Source organism: Pteropus alecto, unplaced genomic scaffold, assembly GCF_000325575.1.
Source record: "Pteropus alecto unplaced genomic scaffold, ASM32557v1 scaffold92, whole genome shotgun sequence".
NCBI lineage: Eukaryota > Metazoa > Chordata > Mammalia > Chiroptera > Pteropodidae > Pteropus > Pteropus alecto.
The window spans coordinates 378,997-399,723 of NW_006432447.1; the positions used below are offsets into that span (position 1 = coordinate 378,997).

The following is a 20,727-nucleotide window of genomic DNA, read 5'->3' on the forward strand; positions in this document are numbered from 1 at the left end:
CCTGGTTGTTGGCCGCCCCCTGCTGTTTCTTTAGGAAAAAGGCAAAGCCTCTTCTCCCCATGGTCCCTAGCTTTGAGAGTGCCTGGCTGCCATGCCAGGCTTCCTGCTATGCAGGAAACTGCCCCTACTGTCTGGGAAGAAGGCGCTCGGCTGGGTGGGCAGCCTATGACCAGGGTTTGGCCTGCCTCTCTCCTGCTGCCCTTCTGCCCACTTTCCCAGCTCCTTGGGCCCAGCCACACTAGTCTGCCTGGCCAACTCTGGCCCTCTCCACCGTCTGCTGATCTGCTCTCGTCACTCTCTCCTGTAGAATTCCTTTCTCCAGCTCTCTAAAGCCCTTAAGACCCCTATTAGAGCCCCTCTTCTCCTTAAAGACTTCCACATATGACTTTGGTAATGAAATATGCACTGCTTTATAAAAACTCTTCTACTGTTGTCTAACTGTAGGTTGGATTTCCTTTTCTGGGAGTTATAAGAAAAGGGGGATTTTTTTTTTTTTTTTTTTTGTTTTTTTTTTTTTTTTTTTTTTACTTTAAAAGCAATTATAAGCACATCGCAGGAAAAATAGAAAATAGAGAAAAACAGGGAAATAGAAAACTTAACTCTAGCAACCTGATATAATTCCTTCCAGTTTTTTAACACAGATGTAATTGTTCATAATTGCGGCCTATTTAGACCTAGTTTCCTAACTCTGCTTTGTTCTGTGCCCTTTCCCTTCGCTGATGACAACCCCGCTGAGGGCAGAGGCAGAAGATCTGGCTTATACTGTACTTGCTTGTCCCTTCACAGCACCCAGCATGTGCCTGGCATGCACTGGGCAATTGGAAAATTATTGATTTTCTTGTCTCTGGCACAGAAAGTAATCAATCTGATCTGTTAAATTTCTCTCTATTGTTATAGTTATTAATGAATAACAAAATACCATAGGGCTGTATGAATTACAGAAAAGTGCAAATAAATAATTGTTATTTACCTATAAAGTCTCCTTTAGTAATTTTTTCATATAATTTAGCTTTTTCTTCCAATTTCTCCCTATAAGAAAACAAGGCAAGTATTAGAAATGTCTTATAACTGCCACCTTGGTACGGCTGCCCTACCCTCAGCCTCACTGCTGTAATATGCCCAAGAGGCCCAACCTGATGATGAGGCGGCCGTAACTAGAGCTGACCACACCAGCCTGAAGAAACCCTAAAACCCAGCTACATCTCTTTGCCAACTAAATGCAAGCCTATGTTTCTCTAAATTCGTGACTGTATCTCAGTGCCTAAAACAATACCTGGCACATAGCAGGTGCTCAATCATCAATTCATTTGGTGAATAAATATATGAATGAAGATCCTAACTTAATTTAAATATTAGATGTAACTTAATATCAAAAAGAGAGATTAATGTCTAAACAAAAACATTTTCAATTTACAACCTTCCAAGCAGATCACCAAATTCGATGCTAACACTTTGCATTACTGTATTCATACAATGGTCCCTGGTCGTCCATGGCTTATTAGGCTTCTCTAAGGGAACTAGAGATCAACTTCTTCTAAGTCTGTTAAAAATGTGTTAATGCCAGTTTTACACAGAAAAAGAATAATATATTCATGACACACAGCTAATAAAAAACAAACATCAACCTTGGTATTTCAATACAGCAGCCTCGCTGTTCATGTTAATTCTGGTGACATTTATTTTTAGTGGGCAGAAACTAGGCAAGATGGCTAGCAATTTTTTATTTTAGAAATACTTAATGATGGTAAAGAGCCCCAAACAAGTCACCTGAGCTTTTATGAAGAATCGTACTTAATCTTAATGGACATTTTCATTTCTAACAGCATTGTGAGGCAATAAGTTCCTTGGTCACAGGGCTGTGTGCTCTGGAACAAGTTACTTAATCTCTCATGTACCTCAATTCCCACATCACAATAGATGGGAAAAAAAACAGCACTGCCTCTTAAGGTTGTAATGAAGATTAATTAGATAACACACGTAAACCATTAGTGTGTCATCTTTATCTTCATCATCTGTCATTCAGCAAGTATTGACTGTATGCCTCCTCTGTGCCAAGCACTGTTTTAAGTGCTGAGGACTCAGCATTGAACAAACAGTTCCAGCTCTTATTGAGTTTACATTCTAGATGGGGAGAAAAACAATAAATAAATCACTGAAAAAAAGATTTTAGACAGTGAGAAGTGCTGTGAAAGGAAGGACAAAAAAGCAGGGTTTCACTGAAACTCTTTTTATGCATTAATGGAGTGCTCAGTGAACCACCTTAGTCATTTCAACTTCTAAGAGGTTAAGTTGCTCTATTTCAGAGGGGGCTTAATGTAACAAACTATGTTATTATAGAATCTTATTGCCTTAGTGAAAATAAAACTTTAAAAAATTAAAAAAAAAACAACACATGGTCAGGACAGAGTAACTGGGCAGAACACTATGTCAAGTAGGGTATTTACAGGTGAAAACTTTCTGACGGCAACATTTGAGCTTAGGCTACATAACCAGAAGCAGCCAATCATGGGAGGATCTGGGAAGAGGAAACAAGTCAGGCAGAGGAAAGATGAAGTGGAAATGAGCTTGAAATGATCAAGGAGAGGTCAGCATGGTAGAAGATGCTGAGCAAAGGAGTGTTACAAAATAAAGACAGAGAAACGGGCAGGGACAGGAGTGCATGAAACAGAGTAAGTCTGATACAGTGTAATAAAAAAAAGACTTAAAAAGGTGGCAGGAAGAAAATACAAATGAATAATGGAGATTGAAGAAGATGTCAAAGAAATGGCCACTGGATTTAGTGGATGACGAAGTCACCGGTGACTTTAAAGAACAATTTCTTCGGTCGAGTAAGGAAGGTGGAATTCAGAGAGTGCTAGTACGGAACACTTATCTGGAACCCACTATGTACCAGATACTATGTATTTCCCAAAAGGCTTCATGAACTAAGCGCTAACCACTTCACTTCACAGATAAGGAAAGTGTCTTAACGGATAAGTAACTTGCCAAAGGCCTTACACCTTCATGGAATTGTCTCTGTGCTGAGCTCTGGAGATGCAGAAGTCCTGCATATCCTGGATAGACTTGACTCCTCACAAGCATAGTGAAACCAAAGTAGTACATAAAAAGTTATCAGATAGAAAAATCACATTTAAAGTGCCAAGGAAAACTCTGTTATAGAGTAAATAATAAAAGAGTATTTCTATAGCTAATATACACAACAGTGAAACGCTGAAAGCTTTCCTCTGAGATTAGGAACAAGACACGGATACCCATTCTTGCCACTTTTATTCAACACAATATTGAAGGCCCTAGCCAGAGCGATTAGGCAAGAAAAAGAAATGAAAGGCACCCCAATCAGAAAGGAATAAGTAAAGAACCGTCAATATTTGCAGATGACATGTGTAGAAAACCCTAGAGATTCTAACAATAAACTGTTGAATAAACAAATTCAATAAAATTGCAAGATATAAAATCAATATATGAAATCTGATACATTTCTATACACTAATAACTACCAGAAATAGAAATTAAGAAAACAATTCCATTTGTAACTGCATCAAAAAGAATAAAACACCCAGGAATAAATTTTTAAAAGGAGGTGAAAGACTTATACACTGAAAACTATAAGATACATGAAAGAAAGAAGGCACTAATAAATGAAAAGGTATTCCATACTTATGGATTGGAAGATTGGAAAATTAGATTTTTTTTTTAAGGTGAGGCAACCCTTGGTTGACCTCACAGATTGCAAGGACCTTGTCAGCTTAAATCCCTTATTTTTTTATTTTCTACGCCTACAGAACCTGGTCTTCCTAGGTGGTTTCCCATTCAAGTATCGGGCCCGACCCTGCTTAGCTTCCGAGATCAAACGGGATCGGGCTTGTTCAGGCTGGTAGCATGGCCGTAGATGGAAAAATTAATATTGTTAAAATGTCCATACTACCCAAAGCAATCTAAAGATTCAATGTAATCCCTGTCAAGATTCCAATGGCATTGTTCATAGAAATAGAACAAATAATCCTAAAATTTGCATGGAAACAAAAAAGACTAAATAGCCAAAGCAATCTTGAAAAACAAAGCTAAAGGCATCACGCTCCCTGATTTCAAACTATGTTACAAAACTATAGTAATCAAAACAGTATGGTATTGGCATAAAAACACACACGCAGATCAAAGGAACAGAACTGAGAGCCTAAAAATAAACCCATGCATATATGGTCAATTCATTTATGAGAAAGGAGCCAAGCATATACAATGAGGAAAGGAAAGTCTCTTTAATAAATAGTGTTGGGGAAACTGAACAGACACATGCGAAAGAATGAAACTAGATCACTCTCTAACACCATACACAAAAACTAAAAATGGATTAAAGACATGAATGTAAAAGCTGAAACTATAAAACTCCTAGAAGAAAACATAGGTGGTAAGTTCCTTGACATCGGTCTTGGCAATAATTTTTTGGATTTGACACCAAAAGCAAAGGCAACAACAGCAAAAATAAATGGGACTATATCTAACTGAAAAGCTTCTGCACAGCAAAGGAAACCATCAACAAAATGAAAAAGCATCAACCAAATGGGAGAAAATATTTGCAAATCATATATCTGAGAAGCAGTTAATATGCAAGATAAAAAGAACTCAGACAACTTATTAGCAAAAAAACCCCCAAACAACTCAATTAAAAAATCAGCAGAGGATCTGAATAGACATTTTTGCAAAGAAGACATACAGATGGCTAACAGGTATGTGAAAAGATGCTCAACATCACTAATCACCAGGAAAATGCAAATCAAAGCCACAGTAAGATATCGCCTCATACCTGTTAGAATGACTATCATCAAAAAGACAAGAAATAACAAGTGTTGGTGAGGGTATGGAGCAAGGGGACTCCTTGTGTACTGTTGGTGGGAATGTAAACTGGTATAACCACTATGGAAAACAGTGTAGAAGTTCCTGAAAAAATTAAAAATAGAACTACCATATATCCAGCAATTCCACTTCTGGGTACTTATCCAAAGAAAATGAAAACACCAACTTGAAAAGATTTATGCACTCCCATGTTCACTGCAGCATGATTTAAAATAAGCCAAGACATGGAAGCAACCTAAGTGTCCATTGATGAATGAATGGATAGAGAAAATGTGACACGCACACAGTGGAATACTATTCAGCCATAAAAAAGAATGAAATCTTTCCATTTGTGACAACATGGATGGTGAGGGCATTATGCTAAGTGATTTAAGTCAGACAGAAAGACGAATACCATATGATCTCACTTATATGTGAAATTTAAAATAAAAACAAAATAAGTTCATAGATACAATAGATACAGAGAACAGACTGGTAGTTGCCAGAATCGGGGGGTCAGAGGTGGGAGAAATAGATGAAGGGGCTCAAAAGGTACAAACTTCCAATTATAAGATAAATTAAGTCCTGGGAATGTAATGTACAGCATGGTGACTACAGTTAATAATACTGTTTAAATATTTAAAAGTTGCTAAAAAAGTAAATCTTAAAAGTTTCCATCACAAGAAAATGCAGTAACTCATAAGTGGCAAGATTCATCAGTGATTACACAACCACTGTGTGGAAATGTGTTTGTGAACAGGATATTCACAGAGTCTCATAGTTTCCCCCCTTTATTATTATTATTTACGAACAGGGAAGGGCAACTTTATGGTGGAAAAATCTAGAAGACCTTAACCAAGGGATCAAACTTATTATCAAACTGACATTATGACCCTCACAATGTGACTTAATGGGAAGGACACATTACCACCTAGATGGTGTTCTTATCAAAAACAGTTAATGTGACTAATCAGATTGTAGGACCTTGTAAAAACAACTGGGGTGAACAACAAAAAGGGAATTGTTTTAAATTAAAAGACACTAAGGAGATATGACAATTAAATGCAATGTGTAATCTTGATTGAATCCTGTGTTAAATAAAACAACTTTAAAGAACATAATTGTATTAGGATAATATGGACCATATAATAGATAATACTATTTTATAAGTGTTAAATTTTGGGAGTATGACAGCAGTATTGTGATTATGTAGAAAAATGTCCTTGTTCTTAGAAGATATATGCTAAAATATTTACAGGTAAAGTATCGTGATGTTTAACAAAGTTTCTCTACACATAGGAGTGTGCACACACAGGAGAGGGGGAGGGGGAGAGGGCGGAGAGAGAGAGAGATGGCAAATGTGGAAAGATATTTGTCATCTTAAGTGAAGAGTATTAGAATGTCCTTTGTACTCTTCTTTCAATTATTCTGTTGATTTAAAGTTTTTCATGTTAAAAAGTTGGGGAAAAAATTTAGTTTCTAAATGCTAATGTCATACCACCTAGCCCAGAACCACACTCCCATGGGGACACTTCTTAAACATCTGTTGATAGATAATCTTAGTACCTAAAAAAGGCTCAAACTGGGACTCTCATCTTTTAAACAGAGGCTATGTCTTTTCTTCTTTTAAGACTACATCTGAAAATTATATTATTTTTAGAGTACATTTTATACTGATAAAGTATTTGGCAAGAAGAATGATAAAAATTAAAACTAAATCAAAAAAGAGTAAAAGTTGAACTTTCATTTTTATGCTTAAGGCCTCAGCAGTAACTACACTTATCAGAGTTCAACTTTACCTTGCTTTGTCTAAAGTCTTCTGTTCCTCAATCTTCTGTTCAGCATCCTTCTCGGCTCGATTTGAAACTCCTGCATTCTGTTTGCTCCAGATACTTGGTTTCTGGAGAATAATTTAAAAAGACAAAACAGTACCACCAAGTATGACTACAAAATATCTCTACTTGTACATCGGGAAAAAAAAAGAGACCATTAGATCTATGAATCAACAGAGATAACTAGATATTCTACCAGCCAACTTACGTCCTGCAAATAAGAGTGTACATGGCAAAGCTGGAACTGAAAAAAAAAAAAAAACGCCCTAAACTGGATAAAGAATTTCTTTATACAACTGCATAGGATTACTTCTATTTTAGCTCCTGAATGATTACAACTTAATTCAATACGCTAATGAAAATGTATACATTACAGAGAATTAATAATACAAATAGTAGATATACTACCTATAAAATTGGAAATCTATTCATAACTCTTAAAGACCCTGATTTTTTTTGCTATATTTCTATATTATCTGTTTGTGTTTGGACTTGGATTTATAAAACATATGTAATTAGATAATCTTCTATGAGAATGCAACAAACTACTTATTAATAGCATGTACTTTTCCAAAAGAAGTGCTAAAGAATTAGAATATTAAAGTGTGCTTTTAAATAATATTACTAATTTGTTTTAATTTTTAAGACATGTAGATGTTCAAACAGAAGACAGAGATTTTTCCTTAATATTTATATGTAAGCAGACACCATGGACACTTTCTAAAAACCTAAGTATGATATAATTCTTCATGTCTGGAATCAATGGAAATAATCAGATCTTATTTTTACCTTATTAGTTAATTTTGGTTTTCCCAAAACTCCAGAATCTTTTAGAAGTTTTTCTTGTTTGAATTCTTCTTGTTTTCGGAAGAGTTCGGCCTTAAGGTCTACCAACTAGAATAAAACCAATAAACAAACAAAAAACATTTAATTCTATGAGGGACTGGATTTTCAAGCTACTATAATTCTCAAAGCAAGATTTCAAGTTTCTATAAATGGACAAAAAATGGATACAAATTTAAAAGTTGACATGTAGAATCTAGTATAAAACAAAACCAAGTCGTATTTCATCCAGCTCTGTTAAAAATGTATTTCTACTCTAACCTGCAATATTCAAAGGCTTTCTTCTGGGCAAAGGATGAGTGATAAAGCAAAGTAAATGAACTTTGCACCTTTTAGATCCAAATTCAACTAACATTAAACACCTTTCTGACTGGCACTGTACTTGGCTTTTTCATAAGGTATAACCGCATTTAATTATTACAATGCATTAATTCTACGGGGAAATATCTACGTGAGTGGCACGTAACACTGAAGAGTAGGATACAAACATGAATTAGATGTAGTCGTGCTTCATGTGGAGCCTACGACCTAATAAGATAACTTATGGCACCAGTAAAAAGTAATAAATGCTTTAAGAGTGTAAGAAAGTAGCATAAAAGTTCAGGTAAGGCAACATTTCTTCCCAGAGCGATAAGAAGCAGCTTTGAGCTGAACCTTAAAAGACAGGCAGATTTCAACAACCAGAAATAAAGTGGACTGAGGGAACGGTAAGAATGGTCCCAAATTTGTTTTAGTATGTTTTAGAAACTCTAGTTTAACTCAATCACAGGGTTCAAGAACAGGAAAGACCAGGGCAAAGGAAATAGGACAACTGAGTGAATACCCAGGCCTAGCCCTCGACTGTATCAGTCACCACTGTTTACTCTGCAAGAAAAAAAATATGACAGTTGATCCTCTTTAAGGATTGGGAACAGCTGCTTATTATACACATGGGCATTTGTCAATTTTAACTTATAAAGCCCAGCATCATGGACTAACTTTTAAGGGAAATCAAAATGACTGAGTTCAATGATTTCTATTTTGGAAGAAATCAACTTAAAAGCAGCCTTAGCAGGAAAGGGCAGATCATCCCAGGACCTTTTATTCTAAATTTTAAAAAATGAATTTAAAACTTTCACCTTTTCTTCCAAACTTTCTTAATCACATTAATTTTCCAGCCACATTTTCCTATTCTGCAACTACTTTTGAATTTTAAAAGATGCTCAGAAAATTTTCAGTTCCCAGATGGCCTTCCTATTTATTATCATTGCTAATTTTAACCTGTTGGGATAGGATAACTTTAATATTTATAGCTCTTTGGTTCGGAATCCTCAAACATCATAACAAATACCAATTTTCAGTATTACACGAGGAAAAGGGGCTCAAATACTGGGATACTTAGATGTTTTCCTTTATACTCCCCTTACATCCTAATACTTAGCAGTAAATTCAAGATTAAATCAAAGGTTAGGCAATTTGTTCTGATGTAATGGAAAGGGCAACACACCTTTGGAGTTAACCAGAATGAGTGAGCCAGTTCTATCACTAAGAATTCTGTGTGTAAGCTGTGAAAAGCCACTTCGTCTTTTTGGGCGTGGATTTCATCAACTGTACAACGGAGACATTACTAGCACTACCTCCTAAAGCTGTGGGGAGGAGTCAATGAAATAGTGCATATAAAGTGCCGGCACAAATAGGTACTCTTCTTCCTAGAAGTAGCTAACTTTTAAAAAGCTGCTTACACCCTACCCTGCCAAACCCTACAGCTCCCAGGCACCACATCCTATGGCTGCATTAACATCTCTTTAGTTCCTAGTCGGGGACGCTGGGCACTCTCGGATCCTGGGGACTAAGTCACACTCTCTAATGTTCTGGGAGGACCTTCCTGGTCTCTGGATAGTAGGAAAACCAGGAAGGGGAATGTGTAGGAAAGCAAGCACAGGCCGAGATTCCTCCCCGACCGTAAGGGAGACAGGCTGGCAAGGAAGCCTGGCTCGGCTGCCTCGAAGAGAGGCCAGGAGACACCTAACCGGGAAAAAAGACCAGGTTCAGGTTCGTGTTGGACCGGCGAAGCCGGGTCCGGGTTCCTGTTTGAGGGGAGGCCAGGTCTTGGACTCCGAATTTAGAAACAAGCTAGATCGAAATTCTTGTCTGATGGGTGCGGGGAGAACTTACCGAGGAGGCCGTAACTTCCAAAGGTTTCTTTCTTCGGTCCATGGTCGCGCCAGAGTTCCCCGGCCCAAACGGAATCCTTCAAGGTATCCCGCATACCTCTCACGCCTTCATTTGGCGTAACCGGAAGTACCTTTATGATAGTGACGCTAAGTTTGCGACGCTCGCGCCATCTTGAGATGGTCATGGTGTGGTGCCGCTGAGTCCGCCACCATTTTGAGAAGGTCGTCGGTTCCCGCGCTTGAAGCTAACTGCTAAGGCCATTTTGAAGAGGGCGGAAAATGAAAATGCCTAGTGTTGGCACCATCTTTAGAAGGTCGGAATGGCTTTCAGTAATGGATGCCATCTGGAGTGGGACAGATTTTGCGTGGCTATGGCGCCATCTTGGGGAGGGCGGAAAGGACACATCTTCAGAGTGAAAAGAAAAGTGAAATAGAACTGGAAAAATTTAAATACCATTTGAAGACCTGCTGTATGCCAGGCACTGTTTGATAATTGTCATACGTTGATTTATTTAATTCTCACAAAAGTCATATGAAATAAGGATTATTATATTAATCTTAATAGAAATAACCATCATAACAGCCAACATCGATATAGTACTTTTATGTGCTGGCAATTAGGTGCCACTTTACATAATTGGGCTTGTGAGAATATGAACTCCAGAAGCCATCTTCCTCAGTTAGAATTGCTCCTTCACCACTTATTGGCTCTGTGACCATGGGAAAGTTATTTAATTTCTCTGTGCCTCAGTTTCCTAATGGGAATAAAACAGTATTTACTTCGTGTGGTTTAATGAGGACAAATGAGTTGAATGACCTAGTCTTGATAAAAATATTAATGATTAGGGTTCGACTAATGACACCCCCCCAGCACCAAAGATGACCATCTTCTTTTAATCCCCAGAATTTGTGACTGTGTTACCTTATACAGCAAAGGCGAATTTGCAGGTGTGATGGGGAGATTATCTGGGTGGGCCCAATGTAATCACAAGGGTCTTTCTAAGAAGGAAACAGAAGGGTCAAAATCAATGAGAGAGATTAGAAGATGCTACACTGTGGGCTTTGAAGAAGAATGATAGGATCACATGCCAAGGTATATAAACAGACTCTAGAAGCTGAAAAAGGCCAAGAAATTAGTCCTCTTCTAGAGTCTCCAGAGGAATGCAACACTGCTGACACCTAGATTTTAGCCTTATAAAGCTCATTTCAGACTTTCCACCTCCAAAACTGTGAGAATAAATGTATGTCATTTTAAATCACTAAGTTTGTGATAATGTATTACAGTGATAGAAAACTGATACAACTGATAATGATTTTAGCAATAGCATCACTACATGTCAGGCATGTGTGTGACTCTTTTCATGGATAATCTCTTTTAATCTTTGCAATGATCTCAAAGATGGGAGCTATTTTCTTCATGTTACAGAGGAGAAAAATGAGGCCCAAAGGGTATTTGCAGCCAGCAAGTGATGGAGCCTAGAGTCAAAGAATAACTCAGACATTGAGTTAATTATTCACATGCTATTTATTCGTAAAGAAGGGAACTCGTATAGCTTGATTTCATCTGAAAAAGTCTAGAAGAGGATTTATATAAAAGAAAGAGGGAAGAGGGGAAGAGCCGTAAACAGATTGGAAACCATGAACTCTGGTTTCCTTCTCTAGAGGCCACTGGTAGTGAGGCCAGTCAGAGTGTTCTGATTTTGGACAGCTAGAAAGAAAGAAATTTTAGTTGTTCATGGATGCCCCAGAAACCTCAAGAGTTCAGCTTCCTCTGTATAATGCCCGTCAGTGTCCTTGTTATCATCTTCATTTTTTCAGTCAGGTTTATACCATTATCCTTATCAGAAGTTCTCACTAGAGTGGCATCCAGATGATTTTAATTACCTTCCAAGCCATGAGTGCTTTTTATTCCCCGCTACCCTTGAACACATCACGGTCTGGAGAAGTACAGAAAGCTTAATCTTGGGTTAAACAGAATGCACTCCTGGCACACTAATGATTTTTCGCCTATCTTGTTTCTTCAAATTATCTTCCTTTGATGCTTTCCAAATGTCTGGGCCTATCTGGAATTGCCTGCTCTACCAAGTACACAAATCAAGGCCACAATCTTTATGTTCTTTACAGGCCACACTGTCTTCCTAGGATGTCATCTTCTGAACCAGATCTCAGACCAGTGTCTCACCAGATTTGTTCTGGAAGAAAGGGGAGAGAGACTGAGCCCCAGTCCCAGCTGTGCCCCGCAAGTTACCTTGAGACTATCATGTCACTCTGCTGAGCCTCGGTTGTCATACTCAGTTGGGCACACAGGATGTTTGAGATAAAGAGTACGGAAATTGTTTGCAAGCTGAAAAGTGCTGTGCATGCATCGTTCGTGGGATGTTTTGCTTGGCGCCAGTTCTCTCGCAGCAGAAAGTGTGTGCTTGATGATCGTCTGTGGTATGACACTGCATATTTTTGGTGTTTTGAGCTTCAGTTTGTCCCCACCCCTGCTGAGTCTCAAGGTGGGAGATCCATTATCTTTTTCTTTCTCATGTCTTACTGGGTTTTCATCATCAAATTTCCAAAGTGCTTTAAATAAAGAGGGAGAGAAACACACAGCTATTATTTCTCTGTGAGCATGGCCACCAAGCCATGGTGGGGGGTCCTGCAGTTATTTTCCAACATGAAGGCCCATAGCAACATGATTGCAGGCTATAGCCTGTGCTGCTATTGTAATGCTTTAATCGGTGGTTAAGTCGAGAAGTTTAATTTAGTCCAGGCCTTTTGGCACATGAACGATTTTTCTACATATTCTGTTTCCTCAAACTAAAAATGTATCTCTTCCCCATGCATCCAGCCCACAGCACCTCGGCCTTTGTTCCATCTCCAGCACACTGTCTCTGATAATAAATTTCCCAGCAGTGGATGAATTAGCCGAGTCCAATGTGTGAAAAAGATTAGGTAGGACCTAAGTAAGGAAATTAGGTTCTAAGCACGGACACAGGATGAGGCATAAAGATACTGAGACTCTTGCCCTGGGTGACAAAGAAGCTAACCTTTATTTGCATTAGGCACAAAATCCGTTATTGGCATTATCTTATTGAATCCCCACAGCGACTTCAGGGGTAGGTGCTATGATTATCTTTATTTTGTAGATGAGGAAACTGAGACAGGGAGAAGTTAAGTAACTTGTCCAAGGTCACACAGCTAGTCTTGGTCCCAGGATTTGAACCCAGGCAGCCTAGCTCCAGGACCTCACGCTGTCCTTCCTTGGTAGATCTGAGACTACATTAGCTTTGCTTTCATTCACTTATTCATCTCCATTCAGCTCTACTGAGGAAGGGGGACCATTTTATAGGAGCTTACCCCAGAATATTTCTGCAGGAGGGACCTGTCATTAGGTCACTGAGGGCAGAAAGAACTAACTGGGTAAGTGCCAGCTGGCCTGATGGTGCACGCTGGGGCTGGACAAGAATCATTTGGTGGCCTGGAGCTTATTTGCAACTGAGCTTGCAAATCTCGAGTAACAGGATGGTAAGTGGGGCTTTTCCTATAGCCTGGGAAATTGGTACCTGAAGCTGCAGTTGAACACGAAAAATGCCAAGAGTTCTACAGCCTTGAGAAAACTGCTAACAACTGGGACCCAAGTGCTGCCCCTAACCTCAACCCAGCAGCTTACTAAGAGCAGGAGAAAATGCCTTACCATGTTCAACTCCATTCCAGCCCCACTGCATATCCAGAGACAGCTGGGAGTGGGCAGAGGAAGTCTGAAGCCCAGTGAACACCTCCAAGGATGGGGCACAGAGAGCAAATCAGGAACCTGGCAATGCCCCCTGGGAAGTAACCTTCGTTGGGTCTTGAAGGCCACAAACTGGGGAAAAGCAGAGAAACAACAGAGACTGGAGAAGCCAAAGGCATTCCCCCTTGCTTTTGGCCCTGTGTTAGTTTCCTAGAGCAAAACTGGGTAGCTTATAACAACAGAAATTGATTGTCTTGCCATTCTGGAGGCTCGATGTCTAAGATCAAGGTGTCAGCAGGACTGTGCTCCCTCTGCACAGTCTGTAGAAGAATTCTTCCTTGCTTCCTCTTAGCTTCTGGTGGTTTGCCAACAATCTTCGATGTCACCCCAATCCTCGTTTTCCCTTGGTGTTCTCCCTGTGTCCCTGTCTTCATACGGCCATCTTCTCATAAGGCCACCGGTCATACTAATTTGGGGTGCACTCTACTCCAGTGTGACTTCATCTACCTAATTACATCTGTATTGACCTTATATGTGCAAATAATTACATTTTGAGACAGTGGGATTAAGACTTAACATAGGGGGACACATTTCAACCTAGAACAGACCTCTATGCCTATCTCGAAAAAGATCCTTTTTTGCATACCTACTTTTGGAAGCAAGTCATCTGAAACAGCCCACTTTGAACTAGTGCATTATGCATTCTAACTCATCTAATTTTCATAATAACCTGGCAAGGACTGTTACCATCTCCACTTGATAGATGACGAAACTGAGGCTCTGGGAGTTTGGGTGGCCCCCCCGAGGTTGTGGGGGAACTCTCAACCCCACATTCCTGCCTCTCCTAGAAAATGGGGCTCCTGCTCCCATCTCTCCCCTAGTTCACCAGCTTTTCTGCATCCTTCTTGCCCATCCTCACCTTTCACAAATCCAGAGAGGAAACAATCCCAGCTCCTTTGTGGCCCCAAGTCTGATATGAGACTTTATTTGAAAGAAAGAGGCCCCTGAATCACATTCCTTTTTGCAGACACTCATGAGTTTCAGGACCTGAGGCCTGAGCTATTTATTACAAACGCTCTGATACCCACTTTCATTTCCTGTATGGTCTAGATGCACACAGATAGAGACAGAGAGCAGGGAGGTGCCTGCCCAGGAGGGGCTGTAAATCCCACAAGAAGGACCATAATGATGGCTGCGTCCCTCCAGGGTCCTGCCAGGGAGAAGGAGGCAGCAGGGAAGGCATCTGCCTCAGAAACTTGACTTTGGCAGGAAGGAACTAGGGTCATGGTCTTAAAGGAGGGGGACAGAATAGGATCATCAAGAGAGGGAGAAGCGGAAGCTGTCTGGGTAAACAAGGCTCTGTTCATGAGCACATCTTATCCATCCTTCCATTCCAAGCAGCCTCCCCCCGGCACCCCAACTCCATCTTCTTCCTTCCCAAGATTTTCCCCTTAAAACGACAGCATGCAAGAAATCAACTGTCCTCACGCTTTTGTTCGTGTATTTTATATTCAATGCACAACTTATAAGTGCCTTTTCTCCACTGGGAGCCATGCCAGGTACTCTGCAGGTGCTATCTTATTTCATCCCTGTAGCAGCTGGGAGGTGGGACTCATGTCCATTTCACAGATGAGGAGATGGAGGCTTAGAGAGTGAAGGTGACTCACAGCTGGTGGTGGAACCAGAATTCAATCCAGGGATGTCTCACTGCAAAGACTCTGTTCTTTCCATCCCTTATTCATTTACTCATTCATTCAACAAATTTATTTTTGACCCTTGCAAACGTGCCAGCTATTGCACTAGGTGCTGGAGATACAGAAAGAAACAAGATGGACATGGTGCTTGTCCTCACATCCTCACATTCCAGGGTGAAGACAGATCCCTCCCCTCCAAGGTAACCAGCCCATTACCTCGTTGTAAATGATGGCCAGTGCCGTGAAAGGATGATGGCTATGTGGTGTGATAACAGAGAATTGTGAGGTTGTGGAGGGAGATCTAATATAGACTGTGTGATCAGGGAAGGTGTCAGACAGGTAAACTGTACCTGAATAATTGGAAGAGCAGGGAGGAACGCATTTAAGGAAGTGGGAATAGCAAGTATGAAGGCCCTGAGGTCTGAAAGAAGACCAGAAGGAAGGCAAGGGTGATTAGACTAAAGTGAGCAAGGGGGAGAAGAAAGGATGTGAGGTAGAAGAGATAAGCAGGATCCAGGTCATGCTGGGCATTGTAGATCAAGGTACAGGTCCAGAACGTGTCCTAGGTGTGATGGAAGCCATTGGAGGGTTTTAAGCAAGGCAATGATAGGTCTCTTTTCTCAAGATTCTCACATTTTAGAGCAGGGTTTCTTAACCTGGGTGCTGTTGACATTTTGGGCCAAGTAACTCTTTGTGATGGGGACTATCTCAGACATTATAGGATGTTTAGCAGCATCCCTGGCCTTGGCCTATTAGATGCCAGTAGCATCGTCCCACCCTATCCCAACTCCAGTTGGGATAACCAGATGTCTCCAGACATTATCAAATGCCCCTATTTGAGAACCACCGACTTAACATATTAAAGGTTTATACGTTGCTATTGCAAAGTCCAATGCACCTAGGCCTGGTTGGTGATCTTCTGGATGGCTTGCTTCCACACATGACTGAAGAATCAGGGTTTAAAGGTCCATCAGGCATTTCCACCATCTCAGAACCTTTTGCTTCTACCTGACAAGCAGAGGAGTGAGAGGGTGAAAGATCCCACAGGACATCTCATAGCCAGGCCTGGATGAATGTATACCATTCCCACCCACAGTCCATTAGCCAGAACTCAATCTCGTGGCTCCAATCTAACTGCAGAGGGTCTGGAAATGTGCTCTCCAGGGGACAGAAATGGCTTTGGTGGCATAAAGCGTGGCCTCTGCACAATGAGCTAAGCTCGTTGAATGTATTACATGATCCCCTGAATGCTCACGACACCTAACCAGGTGCGTTAATTTCTTTTTCCCAACACTTATCAGTAACATGGTCCAGTGATTAGAGCAGAGACACCAGGTCCCAGGTGAAGGCACCAACGAGAAGGCTCAGTGCAGGGTTCCCTGGACCAAAGCATGAGGCTGACATGCATAGTAGATGGTTGTGGCTTCTCGCCAGCATCCCACCTTCCTTTGCTAGCAAGAACCCTGATTTCTGTTTGTGGAGACAGCCTTGCATACTCTAGGTCTAGGTGAGGCTCCCTGCCCAGGGTCAGCCCACGACCCAGGTCTGAGCCAAAGAGTGTCGTGTATTCCTTGGGCCACTATAACTGGATCCTGGTCTCCTTAGCCTGCCTGGTCAGAGTAAGTCTCAAGATTTTGCTTAGGATGCTGAAACAGAGACTTACCTTTTCTCAGCAGTCTGAGGACCAATGCTTCTGGCAGCCATCTTGTCATCATGAGGAAAAACTGTCTGAAAATGGAGCCAACCTGGAGAAAGTGGAGAAGAAAGACAGACAGAAAAAATTCAGGTACAGGTGAACTATTTGAGCCCCTATGTCTATCTGCTCTGAAAGTCAGATATACCCCTAAACTTACGCAAACCAATAAGTTTCTGTTTTCTGTCACTTGCAACCAGAAAAGTACTGAACAACATAATACATCTTCTCTTCTAGCCCAGAGATGCCTGGAAACTGGAAAGGGGCTGAATCTGCAGGGGAGACAGCTTTGGACCCACCCCTCAGATGCATGAGAAGGGCAGAGTTGGGGGCAGGAAGCTGAGGCCCAGGGCAACTAGAAAAGGTTTGCAATATCTCTAACATCAGGACAAAGTGCACTGATAGGCCACCCTTGACTTAAAAGCTCAAATAAAGAAAATAGTATCCAATATTGCTTCTGGCTTATGAATCACTAACCTAACTTGCCCAGACCACAACCTGAAAAATAGATACCTCTGAGGTCTCCATTTTACAGGTGAGGAAGCTCAGAGAGGCTAAACAACTGACCCAAGGGCACTCACCTAGTTAAGTGGCAGAGTTGGGACTCAAAACCGGGTTTCTCTGAATCCACAGCTCGTGTGTTATTTTGTTTTTAGTTATAAGCGGGCGCCTTCAGTGTTTATTCTGTATAATAAAATGTAACATCTTCCTGAGCTTTTAAAAAATAAATAAATAAAGCCAGGACAGCCTTTCGTTTTCATCCAAGGCTGGGATTTATCAGGCTCCTCATCCAGAGAAGCCAGAGCCCACTCTTCCTCCTCCTCCTTCAGGACCTGTGTTTGGGTAACACACGCCTTCAATAGAGAGTACATATTTAAACACTGCCAGGGCACACAACTTCTGTTACACTGATGCTTGCCTCCCCTTCTGCAGGTACGTGGTTCAGCGTGGGCGAGAAGGAGCGCAGAGAAGATGTGCTATATATGTCAGCACAATATTCATGCCAGACTGTCTAAGAATTAACAAGCTTTTGCAGAATGGCTTCTGTTGTAAGCCCTAGGTGTGGGGGCACACGCCCCCTTCAGGCACGGTATGTTTGTGCAGCTGGCATCAAGAACGGGTGAGATTGTGCTTTGGAGTTGTGTGTGCATGCGTGATTTGTGGGTGTGCATGCACGCTCATGCACACGCACCCCCCAACTGGAACTGAGTGGCTAAACCTCACAGAGCCCAGTGGGTCAGCCCACTGCCACCAGAGAAAGGGAAGCATAATGAAGATGATTTTTTTCAGATGGAATGCTGCTTCCTGCCACTTAAAGAAAAAAAAAAATGTCTTCCTGGTAATTTAGAGGAAACAAAAAACAAAAACAAATCAAACCCAGCTCTTACATGCTCTGGGGAGACTCATTGGTGTGAGAGGTACTTTATCCTAAAGGAATTGGGTTTCTCTTTGTGTAAGTGAATCAACACAGAAGGCTGTTTACTTCTTGCAACCAATTTTGGACAACAAACCAAAGTGAGTTTTATGAAGGCTTTCGTTTATTCTTCCCCAGAGCCATCAGGGGCCAACGCTTCACTTTCGCTGACTGTCTTCACCTGCAGCACATTCCCAGTCATTGATCTATCACATTGTCATGGAATGAGATGAGACCGTGGGTGTTGCTGAGACATGAGGAATAGGGACAGGTCCCTGATCACCTGGTCTAGCGGACATCTGAGGTTTCTGTCTGTGCTGTGTCCATTCTCCCTTCTGGTGACAGCATCCCAATTTATTGTGGGGACCCACCACTCCTTCACTTTCAGACAACATGGTTGGGGAGGAGATGACTCCACATCTAGTTCTATGGATGGAGACATGACCCAGGCCTTGTCAATCAGCAAATTCCATTGCCATGGCCACAGTCATTGGTTTAAAGATGGGCGCATGATCCAAGTTAGACCAGTGAGAGAGACAAGCCTGGGAGCTTAGCTGTAGCTATTGGGAAAGAGAAGGTCTCTCTTCATTGTTGTCGCTGACTGCAAAGAGGTGAGACTGGAGACACCAGAAGTCATCTTGCCACCAAGAAGGGAGAGCTTCTCACAGAATAAAGCTGACCTAGTAGAATGTAGAGCTCAGATTGAGAGTGATAGAAAGCTTCCAGATGATATCTGTTGAGCACCTAGATCCTCTCAGAGATGAGGGACACTGGGCCATTTCAAGTCTGGGGGCTCCTGATAGACTTAATAATGAAAAATGGTGTCACAAAGTGGTATATTTTAAATATTTCAAATAAATGAATGAAAACTTTTAAGTAACAACACAATCCAAAAAACACAATGAGGAGCATGTGACTGTTGCATTCCTGAAGACCCTGAATAATTTAAAACTCACAATTCAAGACCAACGTGGACAGGACAGAGGCAACATCTGTTTATGACTGATGTGGCACCACCGTGTGCCAGCAGCACAGTAAGACTTAACAATTCTCTTGGTCTGCCCCCTTTGAAAATGTTTCCTTCCACTTACCGATGTGTGTGTGTGGGGGGGGAGAGGAGTTGTGTGTGTATATGTGTGTGTCAAGGGATATGATATTTATATTATTTCCGGTTTTGCATTTAAAATAAGAATCAGTTAAAATTTTTCAAAGCACTGCCTCAAATTCAAATAGAATGTGACCCCCCAGAATATCCCAAGTCTGAATGTGTGAGGCCCCTTGTGAATGTGAGGATAGGACAAATCACTATTCTCTGAACTGTGACAGGTCCCACAAGCCACCATGCTCACTTGTCCACACTCCTGTCTCACTGGGTCCAGTCCCTGGGTATGGAGGCAGAAAGCCAGGGTGGCCCCACGGCCCCAGGGAGTACCGTCCACACTGTAGCAATGATCTCTTTCAGAGGCAAGCCTTTCGCTCTCAGGTTCTGCAGAGGCTGCATATTAGTCTTGAGTATGGGGTTCAAGACAATATCTCAGACTCTTTGATCACGTATCCAATGAATAAATATTCATTGAGCGTTTATGATGCGTTGGCTGCAGCACTGGTGCAAAGAGTGTCCCTGCTGTCACAGAGCACTGTCCTGGGTGCTGCTTTTCCATCAGCCCTTTATTGACATGTTCCATCTGACATCCGATATTCACATAGCTCATTTGGGCAGGATTCAGGCGATCTTTCTTGAGAGTGAAGAGAAATCATTCAATGTTCAACAATATTGCAAGAGCACCTACTATGTGCCGGGTACTGTTCTAGGACCCAGGAGTGAACAAAACAGCCAGAGACCCTGCCTCTGTGGAGCTGCCATTCTAGTGTGGAGAACAGACAAGAAACAATATACCATATTTCAAGGATTCTATGATGTCGATTTTTTTCTCCCACAGTTAACATTTCTGAAATCAGGGTGTTTCCTACATTCGATGGTATCTTATCGTCATTCTATAGCTTAATTGGCAGTGTTCTTCCTTTCTTGGTGGTACATTAATGGCTCATCTAGCTATTGGTGATGTGTAAATTTAATGACCTGTGTAGTCGGTTAGATGATGCTAAGTAATAAGGAGAAAAATCCAGCAGGGCCGCAGCATGGGGAGTGCTACAGAGTGCGCGCTGCATTCTTTAGACAGATTGGCAGATAGGGAGAAGGTGAATGTCAGCAACGACCTGAAGGAGGCGAGGGAGAGAGCTGTGTGGCTATCTCAGGGAAGAGCCCTGCTGGCAGAGGTCGACAGCATATGCAAAAGCCCGGAGGAAGCAGCATGCCTGGAAGAGCAGGGAAGGAGGTGTAAGCGTCTGGAGGAAAAGGAGCAACAAGGAGACAAAAAGAGGCTGGATTCAGAGAGGGAACTGGGGCCAGACGATTCAACCTTTAAGACCTTTGTAGGGACTTTGATTTATATGATTTATACTCTGAGTGAATTTCAATAGCAATATTGGTCTTCTGATTCCTATGTTGCAGATGAGAGGTTTTTAAAATTGTTTCAAAAGCAACTCAGG

General features: G+C 41.3%; 1 protein-coding gene across 1 annotated transcript in view; it reads right to left on the reverse strand.

Moving 5' to 3' along the window:
* CCDC174 (coiled-coil domain containing 174) overlaps positions 1–9,828 on the reverse strand; it is a 21,273-nt gene extending 11,445 nt beyond the window's left edge. Inside the window, exons 1-4 of the mRNA XM_006907171.3 lie at positions 9,660–9,828; positions 7,452–7,556; positions 6,630–6,730; positions 971–1,029 (exon numbers count right to left, since the gene is read on the reverse strand). Of these exons, the coding sequence (XP_006907233.1) occupies positions 971–1,029; positions 6,630–6,730; positions 7,452–7,556; positions 9,660–9,701 (307 nt within the window). The 5' untranslated portion in view covers positions 9,702–9,828. The remainder of the gene's footprint in view (positions 1–970; positions 1,030–6,629; positions 6,731–7,451; positions 7,557–9,659) is intronic.
* Between the last annotated feature and the right edge of the window lie 10,899 nt (positions 9,829–20,727).